This window comes from Phocoena phocoena, chromosome 12 (genome assembly GCF_963924675.1).
Source record: "Phocoena phocoena chromosome 12, mPhoPho1.1, whole genome shotgun sequence".
Taxonomy (NCBI): domain Eukaryota; kingdom Metazoa; phylum Chordata; class Mammalia; order Artiodactyla; family Phocoenidae; genus Phocoena; species Phocoena phocoena.
Window position 1 is genome coordinate 68,788,978 of NC_089230.1, and position 12,427 is coordinate 68,801,404.

The window sequence follows — 12,427 nt, forward strand, 5'->3', positions numbered from 1 at the left end:
TCACTTCCCTTTTGAATTGTGTCTAATCTACTGTTTAATCCATCTATTAAGTGTTTTCATTTCTACGACTGTTTTTGTATTTCTAAAAGTTCTTTTGACTCTTTTTAAAATCTGCTTGGTCATTTTTATAGGACCTCTCTTTCTCATACTTCATTCCCTTATTTTATATCTTTAAATATATGTATTTTATAATTTATCCGATAACTGTATTATTTAAAGTATTAGGCAAATAATTCTATCATTCTTTCTGTCTACTGAAATTCATTCATGTCAGATTGTTTCATATGTTTAATAGAGCTTGATGGTTAACTTATTTATGTCTTTAAATATATGTAATTTATCGTTTTTATCCTTGTATGTTTAACCCTATTGTTAGTTCTCTCTGCTAAAATTCCCTCATGGCAGACTGTTCTCTGTTTTGTAAATCTTGATGGTGAACCCATCTTAAGAAGGGTTTTATCTAAGAATCCTGTACTGAAGGTATGTCCCTCCAAAGCAGTTCTTCATTTGTTTCTGCCAGGGATCCCAGGCATTACCAGCCCAGGACTCCATCCTTACCTTCTTAAATACTACTTATGTAAGGGAGCAAAATCTGTCACCACCAAATGTGTCTCTTTGACCTGAGGATTATGTTAGGCTGATTACTTTTAAAAAACAGAAGACTAAGGAAGTTCTTCCTGTTACCCGCCACCCCTACTTGTTACTGCCTAAAAGAATTTAGACAGAGGGCCTGTTCCTGGAATAGAGCTGTCACCAGAGATCTCTGCAAAGAATATGGGCTAGGGGTGGTGGGGAGAAACTCTGCAGGGCCTGGAGATCAGAGTCCACCGTGCCTGATAGTCTCTGCATGGCCCAGCACACCATTGGTTTACCAAACACTGCTTTTCCATCTTCACGTGAATTGCCTTCCTCCCCTCTGAAGCCCTAAACCACTACACCCAACATCCTCTTGTCTTTAGCTGAAGATGGTATTTAAGGTGAGAGTTTTGGCCATTTTGACGAGTTACTCAGTTTTCCTGGGTCTCTCCCATGTATACATGTTATTAAACTTTTGCCTGATCTTCTCTTGTTAATCTGTCCTGTGTCAGTTTAATTCTTAGACCAGCCAACATAACTAAGAAGAAAAGAGAGAGGAAAAGGTCTTCCTCCCTGACACTCACCTGGTGTGGAGATTCCTGGTTATACGGCAGGGTAAATGTGGACCCCAAATTGTGTGAGGGCAGACCTATGGTTACAATTTATTAGGGAAAACATTTCCCTCCTCTGACCCACAGTCCAGTCGGACATGCACATGGTTCCCTATCATCACCTGTGTTACACAGTATAATATTTTTCTAGTCCACTTTTCAATGAAATCATAGTACTTCAAAAGTTGGTGGAGGGAAGGAGGGGAACACAGAACTCAGTTCTAAATCCCCAACTTGAAAGGGCCCAAGATCCCATCTCTTGTCTTATCCCCGTGTGGATATAAAAACTCAAACCCCTTAGTAACATACCCCAATCCTCACCAGGGTAGCAGAACCCTAGCATCAGCTCAAATTTCTACTCCAGTTTTTAGGTTTCTCTTCTTTTTGAGCCTAGGGATTTCCCCAATATTCTTGCAATCTCAGCTGCTATACATTAAGAACAATATTTGTTTTATTTTATCAAGTATTTTTGGGTCTTTTGTAGAAGAAGAATTTTTAGATACCGTAATCTGCCAGACTGCTAGCAAAGGAAGCTATCTCTATATTTCTCTTTACACTTTCTAAATTTCTATAGAGCCAATTATCAAAATAGTATAACACCTAGCAGTAAAAATTGTGGAATGATAAAATGCAAGTATTATGTATATTGCTTTTCTCCAGGCTAACAGCAAGCCCCTGGCTCTCATTTGCATTTTTATGTTTCTCTGTATCAAGTATCATCAAGGACTAGTAAGAAAATCAATGTTCAAAGCACTAAATGAAATAAACAAAAATCACTGGAAGAGGTGCCAAAATAATAAAGTCTTTTATTGAAGATAATTTATGTATTTGAAATTAAGATAAGATACCTTGATCATTCTTACCTCTGAATTAATAACTTTAATCAGGAAGAAAATGTGATATACCGTCTTGGTTAACAAAGAAAGTTGACGACATCTTTCTAGGTATACTTGTAGAGATGGTTCTACTCTTTGCTGTAATTTACTCCAAAAGAGAGTGAGTTCCCTTAAAAAAAAAAAGTAAAAAAGTAAGCTGGAGCTATCATGTAAAATCATGAACATGTCAGGCTCGTAACTACATGTGAAATTAAAACTGGTTATAGATTCCAATTCTGTATGTGGAATGAGGTTTAAAAGAAAAAAAATCTCAATTTCTAAAGACTTATTAAATAAAAATCAAGATATGACTTACCATTTTACTGATTAAGATTTCTGAATCTCAGAGAAGCACTCACTACCTTTTACTAGGAAAGCATCTGACATTTAAACAAGTTATATAAATGGTAACTTTGGGCCACATCTGAACTTTAAAGTAATAAGAAAGTGCAAAATGTGTGTGTATATATAAAAAGCTTCGGGGCTTCCCTGGTGGCGCAGTGGTTGAGAGTCCGCCTGCCGATGCAGGGGACACGGGTTCGTGCCCCGCTCCGGGAAGATCCCACATGCCGCAGAGCGGCTGGGCCCGTGAGCCATGGCCACTGAGCCTGCGCGTCCGGAGCCTGTGCTCCGCAACGGGAGAGGCCACAACAATGAGAGGCCCGCGTACCACAAAAAAAAAAAAAAAAAAAAAAAAGCTTCAATGGCATAATGATTTTTAAAAAGCATTTAATTTTTATCTTCTAACTTAAATTATTAGATAATGTTAAGAATCAAGGATGACACAGAACCCAGAAGAAAATAACTAATCTGTGCCACAGCAGTGAAAAAATAAACTTTGAAAAATAAACTTTGAAATTTATTTCAAATGCAATTACACTGTATTTTCTTAGAAAGTAATCCTACTGAACTGATGAATTTTCCTCCCTTTTACCTATTGTCCTATTTCTCTTCTGTCCTCCATAGTTAACTTCCACAAAAATCTTCTTCCTGGCTTCAACTTCCCCTCTCAAGTATTCTCCTCCATACAGGCCTTTTCCTATTAGTTCCTCAGATTCCACTCCTAGCAACTGTGCCCTTTTCACCATCCACTTGAATAACTTGCTCATTTACTGGATTTTAACCTTCATATTGAGGACTTCAAAATCTGTCTCTCCAGTCTTGACCACTTTCACCTCTCTAGTTCTTTATAAGACCTCCCCCCTTTGATCTCCTTTGAAACCTGAAACTTAATATATGAAAAAGATGATTAACATTCTTTCCAGTTCACCCTTCTTCTAATTTAATGCATCATTATCACTGATCCTATCTATCAGCCTCTGCTTTTTACTATCCTCAAGACTGTTATCTTCAACATTTCTCTCACCCCACCCCACATCCACAGGAAAACTTCGTAACTTCCCAGCTGGACTATTTACTGGCTTTCTAGTTGATTTTCCTATCTCAGCTCAATTCCCTGTACGGCCACTTCCTACCCCCAACTCGCCCTCATTGTTCAGGCTCCAATCCATTCTCAACTGTTAGTCTTAAACAGTGTTTTTGAACATAAACTTCTATTTTGCTCCCTTCTACTAAGGGCTTTTAATAGACTGCTTTTGCTTTTCATATAAAACCCAGACTTTGATGCCTTTTGTAAACCAATATAACACATTAATTTCTTAGTCATCATTAATATTTGTTATATAGAAAACCTACTTGTCCTCAATAAATACATGTTATTTATTCTCCCTTCAGAATCCTTCTACTGGCCTTTTATATCAATCTTCTCTGTATTGCATATACAATTTTTCCTTCATAACTGAGCTCAACTGTTCAGAAAACCTTTATAATTATAAACTTTAGTCTTTTTGATTATACAACCATTTATTTAGCTTGCCTGTTCTATATTCACTTATATGACGTGTGTCACTTGGTAAATATCCTTAAATATCAGAACGATGTAAACTAAATTTTCTTTTGTTTTTCCACAATACCAACACAACACTGAAGACTAATAATGCTGTCGACTGACCAGATAAATTGTCAGTTTTAGCTAACACTAACTTAAGACAGTTGATCTTAAGTTTTTTGAGTTAACTGAAGTCATCATCTCTGTTAGCTGTATCCTCCCAAAGGATTATATATAACAGGTTTGCCCACTAGGAAATGTACCATGAAGTTAGTGAAGTAGAATGATACCTCACAGAAATGAACTATATTTCTATACATAAATCACTAGCAGCTAGTTATGTAGTAAAAAAGTCTGCAATATGCAGAGCAAAAGTATACACATTAAATCAGAGGTTGATTACATATCTGAAAAAATTTTTATTGTGGCATTAGACACAAGCCCTTCTTTCATCTTCCAACATTTAAAAATTAATCATAATTGATCATTATATGATCATTGCTGGTATACTAAGGAGTTGTGTGGTCCTTAATATAAAGTTTTTAAAGTTATAATATGAACTACTTGATAATCAGTTTGCACAGCATATAATATCTGAAAATAAGTTTTTTGTCTTTGTAACACTAAAAAGATTTTTAAAAATATGTTCTTAAGCTATCTGCACAACCTATCCTGTAATCTTATTGAACAAACTTCTCCTTTCAAAATAAAATCAACTCACCAAGCACAGTACATATCTCCTTGTTGAAGCTGACGTGATAAAAATGCAGTACATAAGACAAGAGCATTTTTTTCATCACCCTCAGATTCTAAGTTACAGATCATTTCTAGGGCATCTTTGCAATCAACTTCTGAAATCTACAGGGAAAGGATATAGAAATATGCCATAAAATGGTTTTATGTTAGAATATACAGTAATATACTTTATCATTTTTATTAGATATTTACAGATCATTTTCATCAGTAAAACCTCATTAACTCATACACTATCAATTCACAGTTTGTCATGACTAGCCTGCAGTTTAAAGAAATAATCTTCCTTCAAGTCAGAGAACCAACGATTTTCAAGACCTTTATAAGCATTCATTTACATGTAAATAACTAATGCTAATTATAAGCAACCTCTACCCATTAAATCAGGTCTATAATACTGAAAAAGAAAAGCTGCTACTTGTATTTCTTCCCATTTATCCAGTAATTTAAAAAGCATTAGAATCAGCAAAAAGACAGAAATGTCTACTGGATATAGACTAGAAAAACAAAGTGTCTATTTATTGGAGGGAAAAAAAGTATAATATGAAACATTTTATGTAGCTATACCACTTTTAAATGAAGCTCACCTCAGTTTTCTATACATCTCCATTATTTTTCTTTTCATATAAATTCATTCCATCTCAAAGCTTGTCAACAGTCATGCATGCATAAGTATAACCTAGATGAAGGCAACTTGCTTCATTTAATTATGCACTTACATCTAATGCTTATTTTTTAAAATTAAAATTTATAACCTCATTACAATGATTTACTACATAAAACAGAATTTACCTATGATCTCTACAAGTATTTGTTGTAAGATAAGGATTTGACAAACAGCATACAGTCACAAATCACTGGTGTTCCACAGAATTAGAAAGATTAATTCCAACATGGTACAACTGACAAATGGCAAAAATAATTGAAGATTAATACAGACCACTAGCACCCATGTACCACAGAGGTAACTATACACCTCCTTGTCGATCTTCTATGTCTCATTACTTTTTGAGTATGGGAAAAGTGTGTGTGTGTATGTGTAAAATGTAACATGTTTAGGATTAAACAAGTGTCTGAATGGGAATGAGGGTAATCTTGAGGTTGATCTTTGGTAATGAGGATAACGATTGCACGGGGATAGATTCAGAGGTTCCATTTTATACATTACACTGAGCTAGAAAATACTAGGATAAGAAAAGACCTAACTCCAAGTCTATGTGTTTAACAACAATGATTTCTTAAAGGAAGTATGAAGTTAGTGTCAGAGTTATGACTGAAACCTAAGTCCTGGAACTCCCTGGCACAGTACTCTTTCCACTACTCCTGTCTGCCTCTTTCTTACAAATCTTTATCTCTAAGTGACCCTATGTAAACAAACACAAAAAGGGATGAACAATATATATTTATACAATTAACATTTTCAAATATCTACAATAAGTTAAATGCATTGTTAGACATTTTATATATGTATGTAATTATTATTTAATCATAACTTTTCTACTAGGTAGGTATCATTAACATTTTATACATAAGATGTCAATAAACACAGTAAATAGCAGCTACTATTATTATTCATTTATTTGTGCCAGCTTCTTCAGAAATAGCATTGTTAATCAACATGATAGCTTGCCTGGTAAATACTATTTCTTTATAGAGATAAGGCTCAGAGAGGTTAAGTTACTTGCTCAAAGTTACCTGCTTAATTAGCAGAGTCAAGATTTCAACCCAGGTCTCGCTTCAAAGTCTGTGCTCTTTCTAGAATTCTACATGCACAAGCATACTGAGGGTCTTTCTTACTAAATATTGATTCTACATGTTCAGGTTTAACAAAAATTCTTACATCCTGAAAGTCTGATTTATTTTGAATCAAATATTTTTTTGTTGTCCTTCTAAAACCTAAGCCATTCTTATTGAATTCTCATATAATGCAAAATGTGTACATTATATATAAGGAAAGAAATTTATTTTCCCAATGATATTACCTACATTAGTTTATACTTAAGAATTAAAAATATAGGGCTTCTCTGGTGGCGCAGTGGTTGAGAGTCCACCTGCCGATGCAGGGGACACAGGTTCGTGCCCCGGTACGGGAGGATCCCACATGCTGCGGAGCGGCTGGGCCCGTGAGCCATGGCCGCTGGGCCTGCGCGTCCGGAGCCTGTGCTCCGCAACGGGAGAGGCCACAACAGTGAGAGGCCCGCATAATGCAAAAAAAAAAAAAATATATATATATATAAATATATATATATATTTATATATATATATAAATATATATATATATTTATATATATTTGTATCTATGTAAGGTAGCCTCTATAAATTTATCCACATATATACAACATACCAACTGAAACATCTGCTATATTCAATAATACAGAAAACCTCACTTTTTATAGGTATACTAAGGAAACAATTTTACTATGTACTATTTGATAGCCTTCATTCCCGATTTGCCACTAGGTGGCCCACTTGAAAAAAATAGGACACTAAAGAGAAAATGAAACCTAAACTAATAAATGGCTTAATTAAAATTGTGCAAGCGAAATACAGGTCAAATTTAGCCATCAATGAGCAAGAATTATTTTTTATAATCCAAGGCAGCATAAAGTAAGGATTACCAATATATTACCTATATAAGAACTATTTATACATTACAGATAGCTATTTTGTATTGCTCTGAAAAATGAGTAAAAATCTAATACCAGAAAATTTAGAAATATGAATAAAAATTTTAAAGCCAATTAAAATGATCTGTTTGTTAAAGATACACTATGCTAAATCCCTTTGTAAAGCATAAAAATCATTTCAAAAATGTGAATAATGACTTCCATGTTTTAATATGGCTCTTTCTATAAGATATCCAAAAAATATACAACACTTCATCAATATTTTACATACATTTACCAAGTATACTTTTAAAATGTATTGGCTTTAACATATTTTAGGAATAGTCTTGCTTATCAAAATGAAATTGCTTTCCATCTAGAAAGGGACTTAAATGGTAAACCTGTCACATTAAAATAATTAGCTACTGTTTGTTTTTGTTTTATACTCTCAGGGTAGCAAAATCTTAGGCTAGGGGCTTCTCTGGTGGCGCCGTGGTTGAGAGTCCACCTGCCGATGCAGGGGACATGGGTTCGTGCCCCGGTCTGGGAAGATTCCACATACTGCGGAGCGGTTGGGCCCGTGAGCCATGGCCGTTGACCCTGTGCGTCCGGAGCCTGTGCTGTGCAACGGGAGAGGCCACAACAGTGAGAGGCCCGCGTACGGCAAAAAAAAAAAAAAAATCTTAGACTAGATTTAAAAGACGAATAATCTATAGTGTTAGGAAAGAAAAAAACTTCATATACTGTTTATGGGAGTATATACACTGGTATAATCTTTTTTTGGATGGTAGTATGGCCCTATTTATTAATTTAAGATGTGTAGGTTCTTTGATCCAGCAATTCCACTTACAGAAATTTACCCTACCAGTATACCCCCAAGAAAAATGAAAGGATGTATGGACAAGGCAACAATTTAAATGTCCCCTAGTTTGGCTAAGATATTATTATAAATCTATACTATGGAATTATGCAGCCATGAGAAAGAATGAGGTTGATCTATAAGAAATAATACGGAGGGGCTTCCCTGGTGGCGCAGTGGTTGAGAGTCCACCTGCTGATGCAGGGGAAAACGGGTTTGTGCCCCGGTCCGGGAGGATCCCACATGCGGCAGAGCGGCTGGGCCCGTGAGCCATGGCCGCTGAACCTGCGCATCCAGAGCCTGTGCTCCGCAATGAGAGACGCCACAACAGTGAGAAGCCCACGTACCGCAAAAAAAACAAACAAAAAAAAAAAAGAAATGATATGGAAAGATGTCCAAACTAAGAGGAGGAAAAGTGACCAGCAGCCAGGGTATGTGTAAGTATGTTTAAAGTGTGTGTGTGTATGTAAAAATATCAGAAATATCAAATTTCACACTTAATGATTAGTCAGAGGAGTATTAAATGTGGAAATAATGGTTAGAGAGACACAAGGTAGATTTTACTTTTTTAACATCTATGTTTATTTTGACGACAAAACCAGTAAATACTGGATATAAAATAAACAACGCTAACTTCATTTTTACACCTACACCAAGAATTCAGGCCAAAGTCCCTTCTAGAGAAGCCAAATAAACATTCATCTCAGTCCCATTCCTCTGCTACCTCTATCACACTGAAAGCGTCCTGAGAAATAGTCAATCCCTTGTCTACTGGCTCACTTGGACAAGGATTTCCTCGAAAGGACTATAGATCCAGACCATGGCTGACTCTTTCCAATATCTATTCCTGCCTACTCTAAGGAATGGGTAAAGATCTCAAATGTTTACAAGAACCAGACAGGTAAAGTGAATGTTTGAAGCGGGTCATGTAGCATACCTCTTCTGAAGGGGGCAATGTCTGGGCAATTGTTCCAAAGTGATTACCTTTCCTTGGGGCAGAAATAATAACTTACTCCACTTGGAACAATGAAGAACCAGTTTCTATATGTTTGCAATAGAAACATAAAAGAGTAATCAAACAATCTCTAAGCAAAAAGGGATTTTTAACAAGGAATGTGTAGACTTACACATATCCCATCCTGTTCTACACTATGTGATCTAGTTTTGTTCCTGGGGTGGGAAAGAGACTTGAGGGAACTCTGCTTAAAGAACATGAAATATCTTAATTCCACCTGCTTAACAAGAGAAGGAAAAAATAATTTCGTATGACATCAGAGATACCCAGGGTCTTCAGAGGGAATTTTTCTGAGGCTCTCCCAGAGTAGGCTGGGCTGCTGGTACTTAACTCTGGATAATTAGACCAAAAGGGAATTTAGGTTCAGTATTACAAGATTTTTTGATTATTCAAGACAGCTAGAAATAGAGATTTTTCCTGGAGATTACAAATTCATAGTCTTCAACTTCAAACAGGACTTTCAAAGTTAACCTAACCACCCTGTCTTTAGATAGATTCCTACTAGAAGGTATGCTTCTTTAGGGTAGGACCTATGCCTTACTTTTAAATCCCCTCAGTGTTTAGACAGCACACATCTCTTAATAAAATCTGCTGAAGGAAGGATGGACGGATGGACAGATTGACTTAAGGGCTGGGACTGAACTGATAATGAAAACCTTAGTGGAGCTGAAAAATATCTAAAATGCAGCATCACAATAACTAATTTATTTAAAGACTAAAAAACAATGTTACACACATTTCAAAGGCTGTTATCCCAAGAAACTTGATACAGCTGCTAATGAACTTGTCTACAAAGTTATCCTGAACTAATAAGAAATTTTCTATCTTCTATTTAGCTCCTGTTATACAGCGATTAAAAAGCCAATACCTGAGACAAAAGAGAAATTATTAAACAAAATAACAGCTAAGGTCTAAACTTAATGATATCTCCCCTAAGCTAGAGCCCTTGGCTCTACTCCACCCGGCCTAGAAATTACCTGGCATCACTCTCCCAGTATCCTCATTATCCTCAACATACACAACAGGCTTATTTCTAATCTCAGTCCAAGGCTATCATCTTCCTCTTTATTTTCTATTCTCAAGAAAAGTCAATCACCATTATAATTACAGCCTCTAACCTCATGTAGGCATTTAGCTTTCTGTCTGAGGTTATCCTCCTTCTGAACTCTGATTACAATCTCTCTCTGACTACTCAGGGGATCATGCATGCTCTGTTAACTGTCTTCTCTGTTGTTTATCTCAGCTTCTCTCTTTGTATATCCTAAAATCTGTCCCACAATCCCTTTGTTCTCCATCCTCTATCGCTCTGGAGTCGAAAGATATGTATATTAGAGATGTAAGACACATATACATTAAATGTTCACACAACACTGTCCAATGTATTATAGTTTTATCTGTACTCTTTATATACATATTCCCTGCTTTTTGATCAACAACTTTCAATTCTCCTACCCTGTCTCCAACTTCACTTTGGAATTATGAGTCCTCCAATTGCAAAATTCCCATTTGGATCATGATTCTACTTTTTGAATTCTGTAGTATAAAATACACAAATACATGAATACTATGCTTTATGCCAACTAGAAGTAAAAAAAAAAAAACAGAATCACCTGTCTTACAAAGAAAAAGTTTTACATTAAATACGCAAATAAAATATTTACATATATAGATAAAGAGAGAAAGATATATAGAGAGAGAAAGAGAGAGAGAAAGAGAGACAGAAAGTATTCCTAGCAGGAAGTCATATAAAATTTTTAAGTTACTTAAATTAGCCAGTTAGAAAAAAATCTCCAAGTATCTTTAAGTCAGGTAAAACTGAAATTAAGGCCCAAACACTAACAAATATAAACATCCTAACTAAATTAAGCTACCGCCATCTTTCCCATAATTTAGCCAAAGAAGTTAAAAGAGCCAAATTATTTAAAATAGAAGCCAGGTGAAATGTTTACATATAACTTTGAAAGCTGCTTAGAATCACTATCTAAGAGCACACCCCAGATCTAAGACTGACAACAATGGCTCTTCACTAAGAGAAATGGAAGTCAAAGACATTCTAATCTAATTAAAAATTATTTTCTTCACTTTAAAAAATAATTACTAACAAAAGAAAACATACTCACCTCTTCGATTAACTTTTCATTCGGTGATGATGTACAAAGACAGACAAGGTAAGTTTGCTTAAAACTACCTTTTGTACCAATCTCTGGATGGTCAGAACACAGCTTTGCTAGAGCAGTTGCTTGACTTAACTGATCTGTTTTGATTAGATGTTTAATTCTCATATCCAACAAGATGGGACCCTCAAAAGCTAAAAATTCATTCACTTTAAAAAACAAGACATAATAGATTATTAACATTTGGTAATCGTTCACTTGCAATACAAATACTTACAAGGAATATTTTTTTAAAGCACAGAAACGAAAACTCTTTTTTGTTGTTGTTGCAGTTTCCTATTACTCTCAGGCTATCACAAAATACTTGACCTTATAAGCAGGAGTTACGCTGCTAACTTTTTAGAGCTGCATTAAATATTTTTGCCCCTGAAAGTACCATTTACAATGAGGTGAGTTAAATTCCTGATTATAAAAATAATTTTACATTGAATTCCGAAACTCATTGTTTTTAAAGTAATACTAAATTCTTTTCCTCACAGCATTTATTCTTGAATACCAGGCGTTAGCATTTCTAGAAATTTGCAGTTAGGACATTACACACTTACATGGGAAACCACAAAAGGATGTTTGGATATTCAAGAAGATGAAATTCAGCTAATATTGTGTTCAATACTGTTCATGTATTTTTCATTTTACAAAGGTGAAGTCTACCTTGCCTTAATGAGTGTTGTAGAACAAATTTAAATATCTACGGAAAAATAAATAAGGGGGTGGGGGTAGTCTGCTGAAAGTTCTGTGGGTTTTTAAAATACCAATCAACAAACCTCAACACTTGCTTAAGACCCACTAATGCATAATAAATTTCTGTTCTGTTGAAATCTTAAATTTCCTAGTGCTTGTTTGATCAACTACAAATAAAAATTTAACTTTTTTTTTTTTGGTGAAGGAGATTTTAAATTTTAACAAATGCAAATTTAAACTTTTCCCTAAGTTTTCTTTACCAGGATGAAAATCGTGTTTAAAAATTTACTTGGTGATGGCTAGCTGGAAACCTTTGGAAGGCTTTCAGTAATAAAATTTTAAATGCCCTATAAACACTATAAAATACACAATTTCTCATTTGTGAACAG

The 12,427-nt window shown here is 35.1% G+C and overlaps 1 protein-coding gene across 1 annotated transcript in view; it reads right to left on the reverse strand.

The window, feature by feature from the left end:
- ZNF292 (zinc finger protein 292) overlaps positions 1-12,427 on the reverse strand; it is an 86,519-nt gene that overhangs the window by 12,696 nt on the left and 61,396 nt on the right. Inside the window, exons 5-7 of the mRNA XM_065888994.1 lie at positions 11,304-11,506; positions 4,672-4,808; positions 2,051-2,192 (exon numbers count right to left, since the gene is read on the reverse strand). Of these exons, the coding sequence (XP_065745066.1) occupies positions 2,051-2,192; positions 4,672-4,808; positions 11,304-11,506 (482 nt within the window). The remainder of the gene's footprint in view (positions 1-2,050; positions 2,193-4,671; positions 4,809-11,303; positions 11,507-12,427) is intronic.